The 20,080-nt window shown below is 40.4% G+C and overlaps 2 protein-coding genes across 2 annotated transcripts in view; one reads left to right on the top strand and one right to left on the bottom strand.

The window, feature by feature from the left end:
• Positions 1-1,344: 1,344 nt before the first annotated feature.
• ABITRAM (actin binding transcription modulator) lies at positions 1,345-7,172 on the bottom strand. Its single transcript, XM_010978709.3, has 6 exons — positions 6,974-7,172; positions 5,647-5,698; positions 4,921-5,050; positions 2,862-2,938; positions 2,714-2,783; positions 1,345-2,620 (listed from the first exon to the last, which is right to left on the bottom strand). Exons 1-6 carry the CDS (start codon positions 7,068-7,070, stop codon positions 2,483-2,485), a joined length of 564 nt encoding a protein of 187 aa, XP_010977011.1. The 5' UTR covers positions 7,071-7,172; the 3' UTR covers positions 1,345-2,482.
• Positions 7,173-7,279: 107 nt separating this feature from the next.
• The window catches only part of ELP1 (elongator acetyltransferase complex subunit 1), a 52,915-nt gene continuing 40,114 nt past the window's right edge, over positions 7,280-20,080 (top strand). Inside the window, exons 1-9 of the mRNA XM_010978708.3 lie at positions 7,280-7,592; positions 11,121-11,283; positions 12,039-12,191; positions 13,844-13,925; positions 14,687-14,767; positions 16,477-16,562; positions 17,976-18,072; positions 18,411-18,501; positions 19,613-19,736. Coding sequence (XP_010977010.2) covers positions 11,134-11,283; positions 12,039-12,191; positions 13,844-13,925; positions 14,687-14,767; positions 16,477-16,562; positions 17,976-18,072; positions 18,411-18,501; positions 19,613-19,736 — 864 coding nt within the window. The 5' untranslated portion in view covers positions 7,280-7,592; positions 11,121-11,133. The remainder of the gene's footprint in view (positions 7,593-11,120; positions 11,284-12,038; positions 12,192-13,843; positions 13,926-14,686; positions 14,768-16,476; positions 16,563-17,975; positions 18,073-18,410; positions 18,502-19,612; positions 19,737-20,080) is intronic.

Raw genomic sequence — 20,080 nt, 5'->3', positions numbered from 1 at the left:
ATAATGTTCTTTAGAAGTCAAAACAAATATCCCAACCGTCTTAATGACAGTTTAATTGAAAGAATCTATTTTGAATATATGCTCACCTTTGGCATATTTTACCTTAACTTCCCGTTTTTAAAAATTTAAGCTTATCATCTAGAACACTTTAATTTTCAGCATAAGATACATAGTAGTCTGGGTGACAAAGGGTTTTCCTTAAATCCATGGACTCTTCTTCAATCCCTCTGTCCACCAAGTGTGACTGGGCCTCTACTGTCCCCTCTGTCACAGATCATCCACCCTAGAAGCACAAGTTTGTTCTCTAGTAAGTTTTTCACCAAGTGCAGGCAATCTGTGATGCACATCCCACCCACTTCCCAAAGGCACGGTCATGGAGCTCATGCCACGGAATCCTGGAGGGACTCACTAGGAGATAGTTTTAGTTCTCATTCTAGCATAGCTGGCCTGACTGCCCTGAATATTAGCTGGAATCCTAAGTGTATCTTACTGGCTTAAGCAGGAGCTTTTGAACTTCTCAGTAGTGACTGATGGAATGGAAGATAGAAGACAGAACTGAATTAAGCTGTTTAAAATAAATTCTGAATAAGCATACATTTTATACATGTACCTTTGGAATATTCACTATAAAACATCTTTCTGTCGTCTTTTTTAGGGTTTAAAGCTTTTAGTTTTTTGGGGTGGTTTCTGATTGCAGGATCTGGTTATAAGTACTGTCCTTATGACATAGTACAGTTAACATTGTTTTTTTGTGCTTGTATCCCAATGCTTTGAAGGGCATTTCAAAATCTAAGGGGACACATCAGTTGCCAAGGTGCAGTAACTCTATAAGCCTGTCTGATGATCATTAAGTGGGTCATCCCTCACAATCAATAGTCACAAGATCCTGAACAACCACAGTACTACCTATTAGCTAGTCAGTGTTTTATTAAAGGAAACTAGAATTTACTATAGGCCTTGGGGAGAAAATGGGAGGTTCTCAGCTTGGTTATGATCTTTATAAAAGACTTTATAAAAATTGTCAAACATGACTTTTAGTCCCTGAAACTAAAATATTCTTTTAAATTACAATGGAACTAATGGGAGAATAATGGAAGGTAATGTTATATATAAAACAGACATATAATCCTTTTACCGTCTTCGGTATCTTTGTATTATGGTATCTTTGGGAACCACTTGTGCTACCTGAAATGGGAGATTTGCTGGTCTGTGCTTACACTTTCAGCTCCTGGCACCGTCAGAGCAGAAGTTTATGCTTACTGCCTGTATCATGTCTGGTGGGTATACTTAGGGGACAGTCATGCTGGCACTCAATTTATAAGAAGTTTTCTTGTGAGTCAAAAATAATTTAAAAATTTTATTTACAAAATAATTTACATACCTGAAATGAGAATATTCTCTTCTACAAATGCGAAGTGGGCATGGGGAAGCAGTAACTTATGACTTCAACAGCGTAAGAGGATAAAGAACCAAAAGAATTTACACATCGAGTATCATTGTTTTATTTAAAAACAGATCTTTTTATGTATGTGTTGCAGCCCTAAGGAAAAATAAAATAAATTTTAAAGTCCTTTTATTTGAAATTCAATGTAAAGAAGTATACAATCTTAAACCATAACTTTGTAGTTCTTTTTGTTTTTTTGTTTAAGTAATGTGAAAGCTTTTGTTCGAAAGCACCTGTGTCTTTGAATTACAGTAACTTCTTTGCTGGTTACCCTGTAACTAGAATGTGAGACTGAGTGACCACAGATGCACATATTGCAACAACCAGCTTAACCCTCATTACAGTGCTCCGATAGGTTAGCAAAGCCCATAGTATCTTTCAAAGCCTTTTCATGTGACCCTCATGTAAGAAGCCACAGTGTTACAGTGCTGCAGTTTCAGAGGGGAAGGCCCACCCTCAAGGAATAGAGAAGGTGCTCTACACCCGGCCTCTTCCCTACCACCTAAGGGTGAGGATCTGGGGCAAAGGAGGGGGCCAGATGATTTGGTGGTGTCACACTGAAGAGCCTGGGTAAGGAAGCCAGCTGTTTTGTTTTGTTTTTTTAACTTCTAAGTGTTGGAAAATTGAGGCAAAAACAATAGCCATGCCATTTTTAACATTCAAACAGAAGTGTGTCAAAACATAGTATTTACTATTGGTAAATTACTTTTACTTTGCTGTCTTTTCTGTCTTTTTCAAATTTTCCTCAAAGTGCTTTGTTTTTAATCAGAAAAACATCTCTCACTTGCCAGTTGTTAGAAAGAGAAAAGCAAAAGAACAGAGTGAGCATATGAGCAGGCAGATCTGGGATGCTGAAGACAAAATGGAATCAAGTCTTGTTATGCAAGAGAAAAAAGGATAACTAGGTCAGGTTTTAAGATCAGACCTCCGTGCAGATGGCCGGGTGGGAAGCATGCTTCACCTGCACCCGGTCTTCAGCACACTGACAGGCCAGGTACGGATAAGAGCGCCTTGCTGGTTTTTACTCCATGTTGGTCCTCATGATGTACCTGTTGCGGCACGGGTGCGTTTCACCACGACTTCTTCATACTGTTTTTGTGTCAGTAACCCTTCTGTTATGCTTTTACTTTCTTCAAATTTGGGCAGCACAACTGCGATGTAGCCTTCAGTGGATGGCTAGAAAGGAAACAGCATATTTAGTACTGCCAAATGATAAAAAAAATCAGATAAAAGTATGTGGGTGGGCTCATACTCCCCAGCCCCTTTTACCTTCTCCTGAAGAATAGATGGCTTATGAAGAATGTTTTCATTCACCTCCATCAACCGTCCTCTAACACAGCTATTAAAAAAAAAATTCTTTTGAAGAAAGATGTTACCTCCTTTGTTTCTCCTAAATTGTGGTTAAAAAGGGACTTACCTAGATATGGTGTATTCTTCTCCATCTGAGCAATATATCTTACACAGAGGTGCGAGTTCTGTCAGAAACTGTGCCCCCTGATAATGAAAGGGAAGAAATAATTAACTGATGTACATTTTCACTTTTCTTTGAGAGTCAGCCCTCAGTGTTACAATAGGATACATTCCTGGAACTGGTGTGTTAAATAAAAATGACAAGTACAGAAAAACCATTCATTTATTCAAACATTTATATAGTAAATGGTTGCTATGGGCCAGGTACCATCCTGACTCTAGGGGAAAAAGCAGACTAAGACACATGTGATAATAGGTAGTTTAGTTACATATTAGGAATATATTTTACCTGTAAATGATAGCTGCATATAGCCAAGAATAAAGATTTCAAAAGAGTAAGAAAATCTTAGCAATAAGCAATATTATAGTGAATGACAGCAATATTGTACAAAGTTAATTTCATTAAGATTCCTACCTAAGTTTTACATTAGAACTTCATAGATAAACAGACTTATTAGGGTCAATCATTAAGACTTTTTGAAGGGGTATCTTTCTAATTAAAAAAAATGCACTTTGAGGAAAATTTGGAAAACAGAAAAGTTTTAAGTAACAACTAAGAGTAATTTACCCATTATCCTACAACCCACTGGTAAATACTGCATTTTGATATATATTTCTGTTTGGATGTTATGGCACAATTATAGTTTCCTGTGCCCACTGTATGGAGGTATCTGAGGAGGTTCTGACAAATATCTACATGGGGGCTCGTGGGAAAATGATGCAAGCATGTCTCATAGGTTGCTCTTTTTATCCCTCCCAGGAATTTTTCCTGCAATGAACATCTGAGGTCAAGATGCTATTCTTTATGGTGTCTTTGCCACTTGAAACATTATTAGACAGCATTCAGGTGTTACCACATCCCCTTCACTCCTGCATGTGGGTACCTGGCTCCAAAATACTAGTCACCATGACTCCCCACTTTCGGGAGAAGGGACTGGGATTTGTCCTAGATGGTTTGTCCACCACTAGGTCTGTGTCAAGAAGAAGTGTTTTAACCTGTTTTTGTCACTTCCCTTAGGAGAATAAATGTTTGGCAGTGCTGAGATCCAATCAGAACTTATCTACAATGGGTTCTATGTGCAGGTTCCTCTCTGTTCCTCAGTAGTAACAACAATGTTACTATTTTGGACAAAGATTTATCACAGAAACATCACAAGCACTAACTGCTTTACTTGTAATTTGTAGACATTTAAAAACAGTCCATGCTTTTCTAAGTCCATTTGTTTCCTGAGTGAGGAAAAATCAATAATTACAAGGTAGGTTATTAGGGGCCTTCAGACCTACAAAGGGGAGCATAATCAATGGTCTTCTAGAACAGTGACATAATTAACAGAAACTCTTAGTAGCAACTCAGTAAATGAAGGCCCTAAATCACCCACTGAAACTTCCCTATCCAGTGGGTGTGTCAGGGCTCTTTAGTGTGCTGGTGAACTGTCCTCCTTTAATAATAAAATGCCCACCTTGCCCAGAGTTGTAGAGGGTAGAAATAACATTTCTTATGATTGAACACTGTGTGGAGGTAAAGGGTGTAGCTCAATGTATACTAAATTGGCAAAATGGTAAGAAGCAACTATTGTATGTTTTCTCAGATTGATTTTTTTTTCACTGTCTCAGGAATTTCTTTTTAAAATTCACATGTAAAAATATGATAAAGAAGTACTGGTCACCTAAATTTTATAGAATTTCAAATACTGGTTTAATAGAAGGGACAAAATATCTTGTTATGCTGGTGTTAGAGTTGTCCTTTCAAAGGCTCACCTTCCCCATCCCCTATCCAGGGGATGACAGGGATAGTGGTACAGAACCTAATATGACAGATAATCTACCTTCTGAAATACCTTATTCCCTTTTTTTGTCTGAGAATTTTTTTAGGGTTAAAGTATTCTTAAAATCATCTCCAACTGCCAGGGAAGTATGCTGAGCTTACATTACCGGATTCTATGGCTGACTGGATCTATCATTATTATGATAATAGAGGATTTAAGTAGAGAAATACAGGAACATACCCGCTTAAATTTCCCAGAGACCTTGTTCTGAAGTCTGCTACAGTTGGTACTGATTTGATAGGAAATGCTTTTAATTGTTTTTCCACTCTGAAGAACTGGATGAGATCCTGCCAATGTGATGACACATATTCTATAAGGAGCAAAAATTGATCTTGTATTATTGCTTGGTATAATTCTTCCTTGTATAACTATTCGTACTGGCACAAGAATAGCTGAGCTGACATTTGTTTAGTTAACCTATCATTTCCCCCCATTTTCCTCTGGCTACTTTTGGAGCTTATCGGAAGAGATGCAATAGTAAAAAAGAAAATGGGACTGAATTTTCTTCCCAGAAAAGAGGAAGAGTATCAGAGGTGCTTAGGTAGCACTGAGGTAGAAGAGAGAGAAGTAAGGCATGCCTGTATATAGAGGATGCCATCTGTGCCTCTCCCCCAGCCCTGTCCATGGGCTTTGGCAATCCAGTGGTTAGGCACAGGCTGGTTACTTGAGGTAACCAGCTGACTGAGGGTGTGGTCCTCCATTTGGATGTTTGAGTAATCAAGTTTATTTAAAAGAGTAGGCACTGAAAGGCTCATTCTTGTCAACCAAACTCCTATAATAAATAATACCATTTCAACAGAGTAAAAGATAATAAGTTAAGGAATATTTATTCAATCCAAGACCATACCAGGCTACAATCCCAGAAAAAATTTTTTTTTGATAATTTGAAATTCTCAATTTGCTTACCGGTTAGAATGCTGTAGTATACAGTGGTCCTCACAGGGTTTTCCTTTGACATCTAGAGGAAATGAATGAGTCTGATGGTTGTTAAGTCAATATTTACTACCACTGTGGTACTTTCTTTGGTTTACAGAGATAGTTAATTTTAAAGACTGGACGTATAGTCATGTTATTCCTTCGTAACTCAAAGAGATATACCTAAAGGCATTTCCTATGAAGTATTTAAAGAAATCTTGCCCTAGGGGGAGCCTATAGCTCAGTGGTAGAGCGCATGCTTAGCATGCACGAGGTCCTGAGTTCAATCCCCAGTACCCCTGTTAAAGAATGAATGAATGAATGAATGAATGAATGAATAAATAAATAAATAAATAAATACCTAATTGCCTCCCCCCACACAAAAATAAATAAATAAAAAGATAAAATTAATTAAAAAAAAATCTGGCCCAGATGGAATCAATGTTCAGGTGATGATTAGTTCTTTGCTCCATCTCTATCCTCACTTTAAAATAAGTATACTCATTATTTCTATTAAAATATGCGATTAGCAATGCATTCTTTACATAATTTAGTAGCTTACGCTTTGTTGGTCAATTTAGAGTGAACGATTCATCCTGATTTGCCCAGTACTGTTTTAATGTTAACGCTGAAAGTCACGCATTCCCGGAAACCCCTTAATCCGGAGTAAACCGGGACATTTGGTCACACTAAGTTTGGCTAATAAAACGTATGCTACAATATTTTAAAAAGTGAGTACACCTACTATCCCTGAATGAATGGGAGCAAGTATGGTTTAGAAGAGGGTCCCCAATTAAGCTCCCATCACTGATATTTGCTGGGTACACAAAGCAGTACAAGAGGATGCCCACTTCTAAGCCGCAAATATGTAATACCGGCGGCTTCTCTTCAATTAAGACTGTTGGATTCTGCGTTCTAAATGTCTCTATTCCAACCCACCCTCTTGTCTCCATCTCTATGCCTTTACCTTATTTTCGACCTGATCATTTCAATCGTTTTATGTATCCCCTCTCAAGGAAATTGCAATTCAGCTCCTGCTTACGTCGGAGATTTCACCTTAGACTACCATCTTCCCGCCAGCAACCCACCCTCCAGCTCGCACTGCACTCGCCAGCCCCAGAATGCACCCTGCTGTTTTTCAAGGCCTTCAGGTCTTTCCATATGCCCTTCCCTCGGCCTAGAGGGAAGGGAGACATCCAGTTCCTTCTGACGCGGGGAGGAAGCGCTGGGGAAAGTGCCCGTGGCTTATGATCTATCATCACAGTCCCTAGAGCGTCAGACCAACAGGGCCCAGCAGAGGCTATCATTCCCCACTTACCTGCTTTGTACCAGCGAGTGAAGTAACGATCCACGAGCGACGGCACCGCAGGCTCAGCAGCCACGGTGGCCACGGGGACCTCGGGCTGGGTAGCCATGGCGACCTCGGGCGCTGCAAACCCCACCCTCTGCGACCTGAGCGCTTCCCCCCGCAGGCGGGAGGAGGCTGTCTTTCCGGCGCGTGGCCGGAGACACGCGAGGTGCGCACGCGCACTGCTCCTATGGCCCGGCAGGCTCCGCCCACCGGCTCCAATTACTTGTTTTGGGGACAGACGTCAAAGCGGGGGTCAAATACAATAGGCTGGGCAGCAGGGCGTAGGGCTAAGGGGCGGCTGTACGCGCAGCTCCTCACCTGCACTTCGCTGGGGGCGACGGAGAAGGCAGGCCACGCCCCCTCCGCCTCTTGACGTCACTCCCGCGCCGCTCGGCGCCGTTCCCACCGACTTGGCTCACGCGTCTAGCTGGCGACCGCAGCTTCTCTGTCAGCTTCAGCCACTAGGGCAGGGAGTCGAACGGCCCGTTGTGCGCAGCCAGAGCTCAGGAGCCGCGGACGGAGAGGGGCGCGTGCGCAACCCCGGGCGGACGCGCAGCTGTTTGGGAGACCTCAGAGCGCGGCCCAGGTGAGCGTTCGAGCGACCTCGCTGGGGTGGGGGGCACCGAACGGGCCCTGTCCGCCACGCGGTGTCCTGTTGCTGGGGACCCCCAAACACCCAGCCTCTGCTGCGGCAGGCCCAGGAACGAAGTGCGGCGTGACCACCTCTGCCCTCGAGACTTCAGTTCTCTTTCTGCAGACTTGCCGCCTGCTCCACCCGCGGCCATTCGTGGGCTCTGCGGCGCGCGGCAGGCTTGGGGGTGACGTGCTGCTCCCCCAGCTGCACGCTTACCTAGCCTCCGGATTCCCTCAGGAGTGGACTGTATCTCTGAACCAATTGATACACCAGTTAAAGCGAAACAATGCACGATGGAAGGCGACGAGTATTAGAGAGAGGTTCAGATGCTGTGCTGCGAGGCCCTTTTCCCATCACTGCTTCTTCGTGGAGGTGTTGTCTCCTGTGCTTCTCCATGTAATGTGGTGTATATTATGTGGTTCTCTCCCCCGTTAAGCTGTGACCTCCGTGGACGCAATGACTGTTAGTCATCCCTTCTCCAGATCTAGCAAGTGCTCAGTGTTTGATGTAGGCCACAGACTGGATTGTAGAATTAGGTACTGTGTAATGGATTCAAACTGTCCGCTGACAGGCAGAGCAGTAACCAGTGAAGAGTTTAGTATGAAAGAGTGGACAAAAGGGAGGCAGACACAGTTTCTAGATTGGAAGACAGAGAAAGTAGAAATGTCATGTCCACCAAAGAGGAGAATAATTTAACAGGTTGCATTTGATGTGCTTGTTAAACATCCTTGTGATAACATCGGGAGGTTGAAAATATGGCTGTGGTATTTAATTTGGGGAGGGTCAGGGCTACACATTTGGATCTAATTAGCATGTTAGTGATCTGTTTTGTACTTGTGGTCATGGGCATGATAATTAGCCAAGAGGTGAATGGATGAAGGGGCAAGGGAAGAAAACAGAGAAGTTGTCAGGAATTTCAGACAGAATTCAGGATTGATCTTTAATGTGGAGAGATCTTTAGCACGTTTAAGGGCTGAGAAAGATTGAGTCATTGAGGGCAGGGGAGTTGGAGATTGCAGACATGAAAAGAAATGGTACTGATAGGCCGAGGTCCTGGGGGAGTTTGGAGGACATGCCTTCTGTGGCCTTGGAAAGGAGTGGGGCACTTCTGAGACGATAAGGGAATAAGGATGATAAAAGTGAAAATATAGAGGCTCATTTTAGGGTTGGGAGGGTTGGGGAGGTGGGAGATGAATGATGATGCACTGACCTTGGCCGGTGATTTTGAAAGCTCAGTGATTTGAGAATTCAGGTTGTTTGCTGTGTTTGTCAGTTAGGGTCCTGTCAAGAAAGCAGAAGCCACACAGTATTTCAACAGAATTTAATATGAAGAATTGGTTAAATAGCTGTTGGAGGAACAAAAAGTAAAAGGGAACAGTGAAGTAACATAACAAGTAAACTGATGGAAGAAGTTACAACACTTAGCTAGGTCTGGGGATCAAAGCAAGGGAAGCCATTGGGATTATTGTGACCTAGCCTTGGAGGAGCAGCGTTGTAAAGCTGGTGTTGATAACTCCCGAATTCAGAGGAGGAGCTCCTTGTTACTGGATTTCAGGCATCTGGAGGGGGCACCTGCCTGGTTAGTGCTGTTACCTATGGGGTCGTTGTGATGAAGGTGGTCCTGGGAGTGATAGAGACTGGGACCAAGGGCCCCTGCAAGGATGAAGGCCCATTGCTAGAGGGTCATTGAGCATAACAGCAAGGTAACAGGAAAAAGTGAGTCCTTCTCAGCTCCTTCTGCCTTTACCTTCCAAATTTTTTTGCTGGAGCCTATGGATCCCAGAGCTCCACAGGTTGTTGGTGAATACAAAACAAGTTCACAGGCAGGGATGTGAAGACATTTTGATGATCTGACCATGACAACAATAGCAGCTTTATTACTAGGTAAAGCAGCATCTGGTCTTCTGTCGCCTATTTTCAGCTCTTGCTACTCTATCCCTTGCTTACTCCCCTCTAGCCAGACATTCTCTCATCTCATATTTACCCATCCTTTCAGATCTATGTCAGTAGTCATCTTTATGATGCTAAAAGATGAAAGATAATATAAATTTTACATGCTTTGAAAAACTTAAGCTTTCTGTATAGAATTAGATCTAAATTAAAAGTGTACATGGTATTGGGTAGGGCGGGTGTAGCTCAGCAGTAGAGTGTGTGCTTAGCACACACAAGATCGTCGATTCAATCCCCAGTACCTCTATTAAACAAACAAACAAACAAACAAACAAACAAACCTAATTACCCCCCCCAAAAAAGGGGAAAACACACACACACACAAACACACATGCACACGCACGCACGCACACACACACACACACAAAGCCTGCATGGTATAATACAGGTTCAAATAATTTCCATAAGTTTTTAAATATAAATGTAATGGAAGCTGACAAAACTATTGTCTGCCTTGATTCTCTTCCTCACTCCCACTATGTGTGGTCTTGCCTTCCTCTTAACCCACATAATATGTTTATATTATATGTTGTCTCATTCATACTACACTTAACATTTTATCTGCTATGTAATATAAGGATTAACTCATCTTTATTCTTTTATTATCATATATATGAAATGCAAGGTGAGAGAATTCACTGTGGATTAAGGTGACAGTAAGGCCAGTGTGGTCTGTGTAATTCTTACCCCTAACATAAGTTAGGGACTTCCAGTTATAAACCTTAAAGAGATCTGGCTATAAATATCCAGCACATTAACATTGGTTTTCCTCTTAGATAATGTTATGCATTAAAGCAAATCTGATTTTTCCAGACCAAAGTGAGTTTTCTATTTATCATTCTTTTCTCACTTTTTCTATTGCCCTGGTGAAAACCAGGCCAGGAAAGCAGAGTCAGGTCATTAAACTGCTCCAATGTTAGCCATCATTTTGAAAGAAACTGTTGTAATTTCATAGTATCTTCTTTTCTCCCTGAAAGCAGTACTTTTCTTTATTTCTGTCTTTGATTTTAATTTTAATTTTTTAATGAACATATAAAGCTGGTTTGTAAATAAATGTACTTGTGATATTAAAGTAATTTTATTCTAGACTTTCCTCAACTGCCAGTATATACATGTGGATTTTTATGATTTTATAAGTTTTATCAGATAAGAAAGATATCCTCATATGCAAAAATAAAATGATTTCTCATTCATGTGTTCTCTTCAACTTTCCTGAAGAATAACTGATGTTAAATCTAATTTGAAGAAAAAATTCTGCAGTTGAGAATCTTGCATCTTCCAAAAAGTAAGAACATAAAATAGATTTTACAGCCTCCAGTTGTAGACCATGGATATACACAATTGGTCAGGTTGCTACCACTCATCCCTGTGTGGGTTTGGGGGTCTTTTTTTTTTCCCCTTGGATATTCTAACTATGACTTCTCTGCCCCCTGAATCATTTTGCTTATATTGGAGTGTCACTTGTCACTGTTGAGCTGTTCCTATTGAGAAAATTAAGCTCATCAAGAGGTATTTGTACTTTCCTTTCAGGAGTCACTGTATCATGAGAAATCTCAAGTTACTTCGGACCCTGGAGTTCAGGGATATTCAGGCTCCAGGGAAACCTCAGTGCTTCTCTCTCCGAACTGAACAGGGGACAGTGCTTATTGGCTCAGAACATGGACTGATAGAGGTGGACCCTGTCACAAGAGAAGTAAGTTTTTGGTGGAGAATGCTAGCACTTGGCATGATCCTTGACTTTTTTTTCCCCCCAAACTTGCTTCCTCAGATAGTCTTTACTTTAAAGCTTACTGAATTCATATTCCACTAAATCCCCTCTCTCTTTGCTTTATACTGATATCATACTAAACATAACTTACACACTACCCTATCTTTAACTCTGCTTCTGTTTTAAATCTTAAGTTGGCCAAACTGTGACAGAATGTTTTATATGGGTGCCCTACTTTTTACCCTTCCTACCACGTAACTACTCTTTATAACAGCTCTCAACTGGAAATGCAAATGAAAATTGCCTGCAGACCTTTTTTAGAACTTTAGAAAATAATCTCCATCCCACACAACTAAATCAGAATCGTCACTGCTGGAACCTGAGCATATATATTTAAAAGCTCTTTAGGTTGATTGTGATATCTTCCCTTAATTACATTCTGCTACTATTATGTTCCTAGTCCCTTTTCCCCATTCTGTGTAAATCTTTGAAAATCATAGTTATTAGCTTCATGTTTTATTGGACAGCTTCAAAGAGACCAGGATTTGTTTTCTTGTTAAAGGTGGTTGAGTTGTGATAGTTCTCAAATGAAAGTTTGGATTTTAATCTAGAAAAAAAATTTTTGAAAGCTTTCATATTTTAAAAGAAGCATTTTAAAAGTATTTTATTTCTGCAAATGTTATGAATTATTCTTGAACATAAATTGGCTTCATTCTCTTATTTGTTTGTTTTGGTGTAAGGTGAAAAATGAAATTCCTTTGGTGACAGAAGGCTTTCTCCCAGAGGATGGGAGTGGCTGCATTGTGGGTGTCCAGGACTTGCTGGATCACGAGTCTGTGTGTGTGGCCACAGCCTCTGGAGATGTCATACTTTGCAATCTCTGCACACACCAGGTAAGTGGAAGAGGCCAGAGAGGAGGAAATCTTGATGTCCTCAAAACACCTTATTTAGTTTCATGTCACTTGTTTTGCATAGGATTTTAAAATATCAGGAGCCATTATTTTTAAGCATTTTGCAAATTAGGGTCTTTGCATTCTATAACTCTTTACAAAAAGTTGTTGGGATGGCTTTAGCTATATTTCTGAATTCTTCTGAAACTCAGTTTTGTCTGTTGCGTCTACTAATCAGAACAATTAGAGCATTCCAAATAAGAACGTGAAGAAACCCCAAACCTGGTCATTCTTGTGTAGCTCACTTCTTATTAGAAACTGATCCTGAGTTGTAACATTGATTTCTCAATTTAGGAAGTCTTTGACATATTTATATGGATTTTGTTTTCTGTTAGAATGCTGAGTAAGCCTCTTCTTGATGGCTAACTTTAGAGTCCCTGAACTAGAGGTGCTAAGGTGATGGATACACTGTCATTGTATACACATTTTATGACTACCAGAGGAGATAGATTTCGGCCATTTGCCTCTTTTTCTGCCTCCAGCATAAGGCTGAGGTTCTAGATTTCTATCCTTACCTTCTTGACAGTTTGTTAAACTTCCTTGATTACTCCCTTAGTTATGATTGCTTTAACATTGATGTGTCACAAGAATTTTATCACTAATCATAGGATAATAATAGCAGCTGACATTTATTAAATGTTTACAGTGTGCCAGGCACTTTTTCAAGTGTTTTTCATGCAGAATTGTTTTTTAATCTTCACTGCAACCTTCTGAAGCAGGTGGTTGTTTTCCCATTCTTCAGAAGAGGAAATCGAGGCACAGAGAGCTTAAATAACCAGGCCAAGGTCAAACAGGTTATCCTTGGGATCTGAACTCTGGCAGTCTAAATCTCGTACCTTTGCTTGTAATGATCCCATTTAGTGCAGTAATAAATCTTGTTCTCAGTTCATGGTGAGAAATATCAAAGCCAGCACAACTTAATTAGTATTTCTCATACTTAAAAGGTATGCTTTTACTTTCAAAATATCTTGTAGAATTTTTTTCTAATTCCTGAGCTCCTCCCTATTTGTGGTGTTGGAATGTCTGCAAGACAATCCGTATTCCTTTTTGTGCCTTATAAGATCTTTCGCTGTCTGTTCCCCAAATTCTTTCTAGCCTCTCTTCCCATCCCCATCATTCCCCTGTGTGTGTGTGTGCACGTGTGCACATACCTTGTGGTATAGTTACAGCTGATTTCAACTGCTCTCTTTATAACTTTGTGTTTTAACACCACGTTTTCCCCCAGTCTCTTTCTCCTGGCCCTGTTACCACCCTTCAAAGTACCTCCTCAGAGAAGCTTTCCTGAACTCTCCTGGGCCATTTGTCATTTCCTGCTTGGAGCCCCCACTTAATTCCCAGAGGCCTTGGTTACACCCTAATCCCACTTAGAGGCATCTGTAATCTTCATGGGAGGAATGGAGTGGCTGTAGTCACTTCCAGTCCCTGTGGTTTGTAGCATGCCTAGTTTCTTAACACCTGTTCTGAATAGATGTTAATTGAGTAATTTGACCTTTGTGTGTTTTGTTGTTAATTGTTTTGATTAAGGTCATAGTAAATATTTACTTAGATGCTTGTGTTTTCATATCTCCCTTAACATTTTAAAATGTCTTGCTCAGCTGGAATGTGTTGGGAGTGTAGCCAGTGGTATCTCTGTCATGAGTTGGAGTCCTGACCAAGAGCTGGTGCTTCTTGCCACAGGTAAGCATGTCACTGGTCCCTAACTCTTGACCTTTATAAAACATGATTATATAAACATATAAAAATATTTCACAGACTTAAGTTTTAGGCTGCTTAGGTTTAAAAAAAAAAATTCTTGGAACAGTGATACCAGCATGATAATCTAGGGGGAATGTGTTCTTTTTGACTTGTTTTACGTCTTAATGTTTTTAAAAGTTGTTGCTAAGTACATAGTTGTAAATTACAGTGTCAGCGATATTTATTTTAATTTACTCTAAGAGGAAGAGTTGCTATATAAAATAAACTAATCCTAAAAACTGCTCTTCCTATTTTTTTCTCTTTAAGTCTTTTCATTCCAGATGAGTTTCTGTAAACTAGGACACCTATGAGGTATATATTTGAAGAGATATCTTGGTGACTAAATTGTTCAAGTTACTAGAGAAAGGCTATATGGATTTATCCATAAGTAGCTGAGAATAAGCACCAGGTGATATTCAGTCAAAACTTTTTTTTCCCCCTGTTTGGGGTAGGTAATCAGATTTATTTATTTTTTAATGGTGATGCTGGGGATTGAACCAAGGACCTCATGCATGCTACCACTGAGCTATACCCTCCCCCCAAAACTATTTTTTTTTAATGAGAGTCAAACCATTTTAAATGAATTCTGTCTTCCCTGTTCTGACTGTAAACTCCTCCACTCCAACTCTTATAGCTTCCAGTGCCATAGATATGGCAGATTTGCTAAATGAGAACAAAATCATTCTTGTTTGTGCCCCTCCAAGGTCAACAGACCCTAATTATGATGACAAAAGACTTTGAGCCAATCATGGAACAGCAGATCCACCAGGATGACTTTGGTGAAAGTGAGTATTGCTTTGTTTGAAACGTTTTGTGACGTGAAGTTCCGCTCAGTTTTGATCATTTTCTTGCACACTGATAGCTGCGTTATAAGCCCAAAGAACTGTGAAACTGAAACCCTGACTTACTAAAAGTCTGATAGCCCAGTTCCTTTAGTCCATTCCAGATGTTAAAAGCATGCCTCTGGTGCCTCTCCAGTCTGAGATTTGGCTTTGTCAGCAACCTGAGGAGTAGAAATCTGTGCTTAAGGTCACCTGAGTCATTGTTGCCCAGACCCCAAGACAGGCTTAACCTGGGGGTTTGATGGAAAGGACTGAACTAACTAGAATAAGGAGAGCATTTCTCAGGTACAGTTTCGGGGAGAAAACAAGAGAGGTGAATAAGAAGGCTGGTTACAGTTCCTGCTGATTAGATCTGAGCCTGCATTTTCATGGGAACCCTCAGATTGTTTTCTTGCTGAGATCTAGCTAAGGTGATGTGGGCATTAGGCCTTGGGAGTACTGAAGAGGAGAAGAATGAAGATGCTTATTGAGTACAGGAAGCTCTGGCCAACTTGAGGACACCAGATAGCTGGCCTAATTTAGAAGAGGGGTGAGGGGGATGGTATTTTAACTGTTGCTGAGATCTAACCTTATGCCTTCTTGTTCCAACAACTGAAAAACTAATCATTTATTTGGTTAAAAATAATTCATAAAATAGATAAACAGTAAGGTCCTACTGTATAGCTCAGGGAACTGTATGCAGTTCCTTGTCGTAGCCTATAATGAAAAAGAATATGAGAAGGAATACACACACACACATAAATAAAACTGAATCACTGTGCTATATACCAGAAATTAATACAACATTGTAAACCGACTACACTTCAATAAAAAAAATAATTTTAATGCTTGAGTAGGTACTGTGAACCCAGCAGTGTGTTTGGTGCTGTGGATAATTTGGCTTTTTCCTTAAGGAGTCCTGTTAGTTCAGAATTAACAGGATGTGCAGGTGTTAGGGTAGCATAAGGAGGGGAAGGGAGTAATGGGGAAGGAAGACTTCCCAGAGGAGGCCAACTTGACCTGAGTCTAGGCTGAACTGGTGTTGGATAGATGAGGGTCGAGGGTTCAGGAGTGGTCCAAGCAAGTGACTTAGTTCATTCTAAGGCAGGGATGTTTCATAGAAGCCTTTATGCATCATGACTTATTCAGGCAACCGTGAGTACTTCAGCATTGCTTAGTGGCAGGACATGAATATGGAATGAAGTAAATGGGAGGGATTTTGGTTAAACTTGTTAGGGAATTTGGATGTTGAGTTATAGGGGATCAGCCATTAAAGTTTTTAATGGTGCAAGATTGATGGATTGATGGGGTGGGAAGAGACTAGAGGCAGAATGATCTGGTAGGAGGTTTTGTTTTGTTATCTGTAGACGTATCACAGAAAGTCTTCGTGTTTCATTCTCCTTACTTGTAAAGTGGGATGGATTGCTGGCTGTCATCAAGGGAATTTAGAGTATATATGATGGCAGTAAAGCTTCTCCCAAAACAAGGATATTTCAAAGTCTTGAAACCACTGTGGCATGTAATGTGGAACATAGGTTTTTTCAAATATTGACTTCTGGTCAGTTATTGAGAGATCCCAGAGGATCCAACTTCATGAAGACTAGCAGTGAAACTGCTTTTATTTCAGGTAGCTCACTGCTTGTGTTGCATGTTCTCATTCATTTGTTCTCTAGGCAAGTTTGTCACTGTTGGCTGGGGCCGAAAGGAGACACAGTTCCATGGATCGGAAGGCAGGCAATCAGCGTTTCAGATGCAAATGGTAAGGTTGGTCTGATGGATAAAAAACCTTGGTTGGAACACACAGAAGTTCTGCCACCCACTAGGAACTCTTAGGTGTCCAGGTAGAGGGTGACAGTGGACAGATCTCATCTGCTTTAGTAAAACTGAAGCTGCTTAGAGCCCTGAGGGAATGAGTCATCCTAGAAAGATCCTGTTTTCTTTTTTATTGCCAAGTTGCTTTGTTACTTTTTTCATGAAGAGAATAATTATTACCAGTATTCATTTTAAAAAATAAATCATCACAGACAGAAAGGAAGCATTCTGTATCCCTCCCTGATACCCTTCCCCTTCCTCCCCAGAAGGAGCTGCTGTCCTGCATTCACTGTGATCATTCACATGTGTGTTTTTATACTTTTCTATTAGATAACCTTTTTGTGATTTCTCTTCCTGGATGAAACTGTATTTTCCTTCTTTCTGGATACGTTTTTAAGATAGAGCCACAGGATTTTTGATAATAAATCAGATGTGGGATGAGAGAGAGGAATTGAGGATAATCCCAAGATATGGGCCTGAGCAAATGGAAGCATTTTGTTTATATTATATGTAGAAATTTCCCTGAGCTGTCCTTCTAGAATAGATGGAAATAATATACTGCCTGCCATTTATATTTTCCATCCTTAATTTATTTCTATCTATATTCTGTATAACTCACATTTTGTCTCTCAATGCTTCACAGTAGGCTTTGTGCCTGTACCATAGGGCAGTTTCATTGAGGTAAATCTTGTTAGGCTGCATGCATTTCCCTACCGTGCACCTTGTGGCACTAGCACCATTCTGACTTAGTCTGTCACTGGGGTGTGATGATGGATGCTCAGGTGGTCAGTTGTCCCCAGCCCCACAGAATTGGCTTTTGTCTTCAAGGCCTTGGGGATTGAGATGCAAGTGGCGCTGGAAACCTTTCTTCATTCTTTGCTGCAACTCTGGGCTCTTGTGTGTTTCCATCACTGTTGCTGGCTTTATCCCCTCTGGCTCTTCCCTACCCACCTTCCTCCCATCTTCTTAACTCTTTCTCTGTACTATTGCAAAGCTTACACAATAACTAAAACACTACCTCTTAAATTTAAAGATTTAATTCCTTATCATAGTTACCTGCTAGATTCCTCAGCTCATTATTTTCAGTATCTAGATCTGGAGCTCTTTTCTGTGTTACTGTGCTTGGAGCCACTTTTTTTTAATGTCCAAAGAAGGATTTTGTTTTGTTTTAAGTTCTTTTTTCTTGATATGATTTCTGGGTCTAAGGGCCCTTCTGGAAGTATTCCTGAGGATTCTGTGCAGCTGATTTTCTAGATAACTTAAACCCTATATAAAAGATTTAACTTTTAAAGCTTGCAGCTTGTTTGATTCTGGGCCACTTAAGGCCCTCAGTGACATTTGTGTTTTTTCCTGTCTTTAGCACGAGTCTGCTTTGCCCTGGGATGACCACAGACCACAAGTTACCTGGCGTGGTGATGGACAGTTTTTTGCTGTGAGTGTTGTTTGCCCAGAGACAGGTATGGAAATAAATTGCAGTTAAAATTCTTTTTACTCTGATTAAGTTCAGGAAATTTTTCTTCCTTTTGCTTTGAGGGTTTTCTTTTCATTACCTATATGAGATAAAGATGTGCTGCTTTAGATGTTAAATGAATTTAGAACTAAGAATTAGAAGAGTTCTTGGAGGCTGTTTGGCCCAGCCTCCTACCTGTCGAATATGAAGTTTTAACGTGGTTAATCTAATTGGCTTTGTAAAACCATGATAGTTTTTATTAATAAGGAAACTGTTTGGAAATTCTGACTTGACAACATTTATCATAATGCTTTCCCTTTTTCCCCCACTCTACCTACTGCACAGGGGCTCGAAAGGTCAGAGTGTGGAACCGCGAGTTTGCCTTACAGTCAACCAGTGAGCCTGTGGCAGGACTGGGACCTGCTCTGGCTTGGAAGTGAGTGGGAGAAGAAACCTTTTAACTTCTTCCGCAGAGAATTTCTTGGGACTGGGGTAGGGGTAGTGGTACCTGTTGAATGTAGGTGTTTATAAAACACAAAAAGATTATTACTTTCTCGCATTTGGCTGTAAGTCTGTATCTTTCTTTTTTAGTTCCCTGGAGTCTGAATTCTGTTTGGGTAGTAGATTCTGAGCTTCACAGACCTCATCCTTCCAAGGCCCACACATTTTGTAGGTTATAGGCAGGGTCTACATGAAGCCATTGCGTAAAACAGACAGTGGTGCTTAGAAGGGAAGTTGTAGTCTGTAAAGCTCTGAGGGGTGGCGGAGCTTTGGTGGAAACTAGGAATAGGTCTTCCTTCCTCTGCACAAAATCCCACACTAAGAGGACCTGTTTGCTGAGGAACGTGTGGGCTGGATTCCGGCCTGATTCATCTGTTGGCCCAGTATCCTGGTACCAGTCACAGCCTGCTTTTGATGTGTGGCTGTCCTGATCACAGAAGAACTATCTCCTGCATCTGTTACATGCAATACCAGTAGGTTTCTAGGTTTTAGACATCTTGTTTCCCACTGGTATTTTAGTGGCAATTGGTATGATAGAGCGAAGAGAGAACTATATTTGAATTAAAACTCTAAAGACAAATATAAACAGGATGTTATAAATCAATAAAAAATGTTAAAAAATATATAAACAGGATGAGGCTACTAATGTGTTTTCAAACTGAGAAGTCTTAAAAATACCTAGCTGAGCTTGGAATATTGCTGAAGTCATATAATTGGAGAAATAGATTATGGTTTTATAGGACACTATACTATGAATGGTTTAAATAATATATTGGTTTAAAAAAAAGTCACCCAAGTGCAATCTAAGTCTATGAGGCTTTGTGGGCAAATAGAGCCTTTGTGAAAATCAGGAAAAGGCTTTCTGTCCTCTGGGCAGATACAGTTCCACACTAGGGTGACTGCTTGCCAAGGAGCATGGGGTTTAAAACTTCCTTGGATCCAACCTTTTTGTTTTTCCTGAAAAAAATTGTTTCTCTGACTTTCATCTTGTTCTTAGCCAGCTGAATGAGCTTTTAGCTGTTCTGACACTCTGGGTTTGATTTAAGGCCCTCAGGCAGTTTGATTGCATCCACACAAGATAAACCCAACCAGCAGGATGTTGTGTTTTTTGAGAAAAATGGACTTCTCCACGGACAGTTTACACTTCCTTTCCTCAAAGATGAGGTCAAGGTAGGTGCCTGAGTTGTTTCACCATCAAATTTAGAGGACCTTCCATAGCTTTAGAGAAGGTTTGTATTTGATATGGTTGTGTAAGTAGAAGCTCCAGAATAAATAGGAATAAAAATAGTGGCTTCTTACAACTGAACTTTTTTTTATAAAAGGGAAATTGTTTTTCTCAAAGAGATTTCTGCAAAGAAGAAATGGCGTTTCTTCCTACCCTAGATAAAACACAGAGAGGAAATAGAAATGCTCGTTTTTATTGTTTATTTTGACAAAAGCATAATTTCTCCAAGATAGATACTTCTCATTTATAACATTTAAACCTTAAGCAGCTTGTGTACCATTTGGATCTT

This window comes from Camelus dromedarius, chromosome 10 (assembly GCF_036321535.1).
Source record: "Camelus dromedarius isolate mCamDro1 chromosome 10, mCamDro1.pat, whole genome shotgun sequence".
Classification (NCBI taxonomy): domain Eukaryota; kingdom Metazoa; phylum Chordata; class Mammalia; order Artiodactyla; family Camelidae; genus Camelus; species Camelus dromedarius.
Note: the sequence above shows the minus strand (reverse complement) of the source record. Positions and strands in the feature narration are given on the sequence as shown.

Bases quoted from the DNA above. Each gene is read 5' to 3' on its own strand.
- ABITRAM (XM_010978709.3), bottom strand. From the start codon at position 7,070: ATGGCTACCCAGCCCGAGGTCCCCGTGGCCACCGTGGCTGCTGAGCCT. The intron at 5,051-5,646 runs GTAAGCAAATTG...TGCTCCTTATAG, and splicing joins ATACTACAGCATTCTAACCG to AATATGTGTCATCACATTGG. The intron at 2,939-4,920 runs GTATGTTCCTGT...TTTCATTATCAG, and splicing joins TCTCTGGGAAATTTAAGCGG to GGGGCACAGTTTCTGACAGA.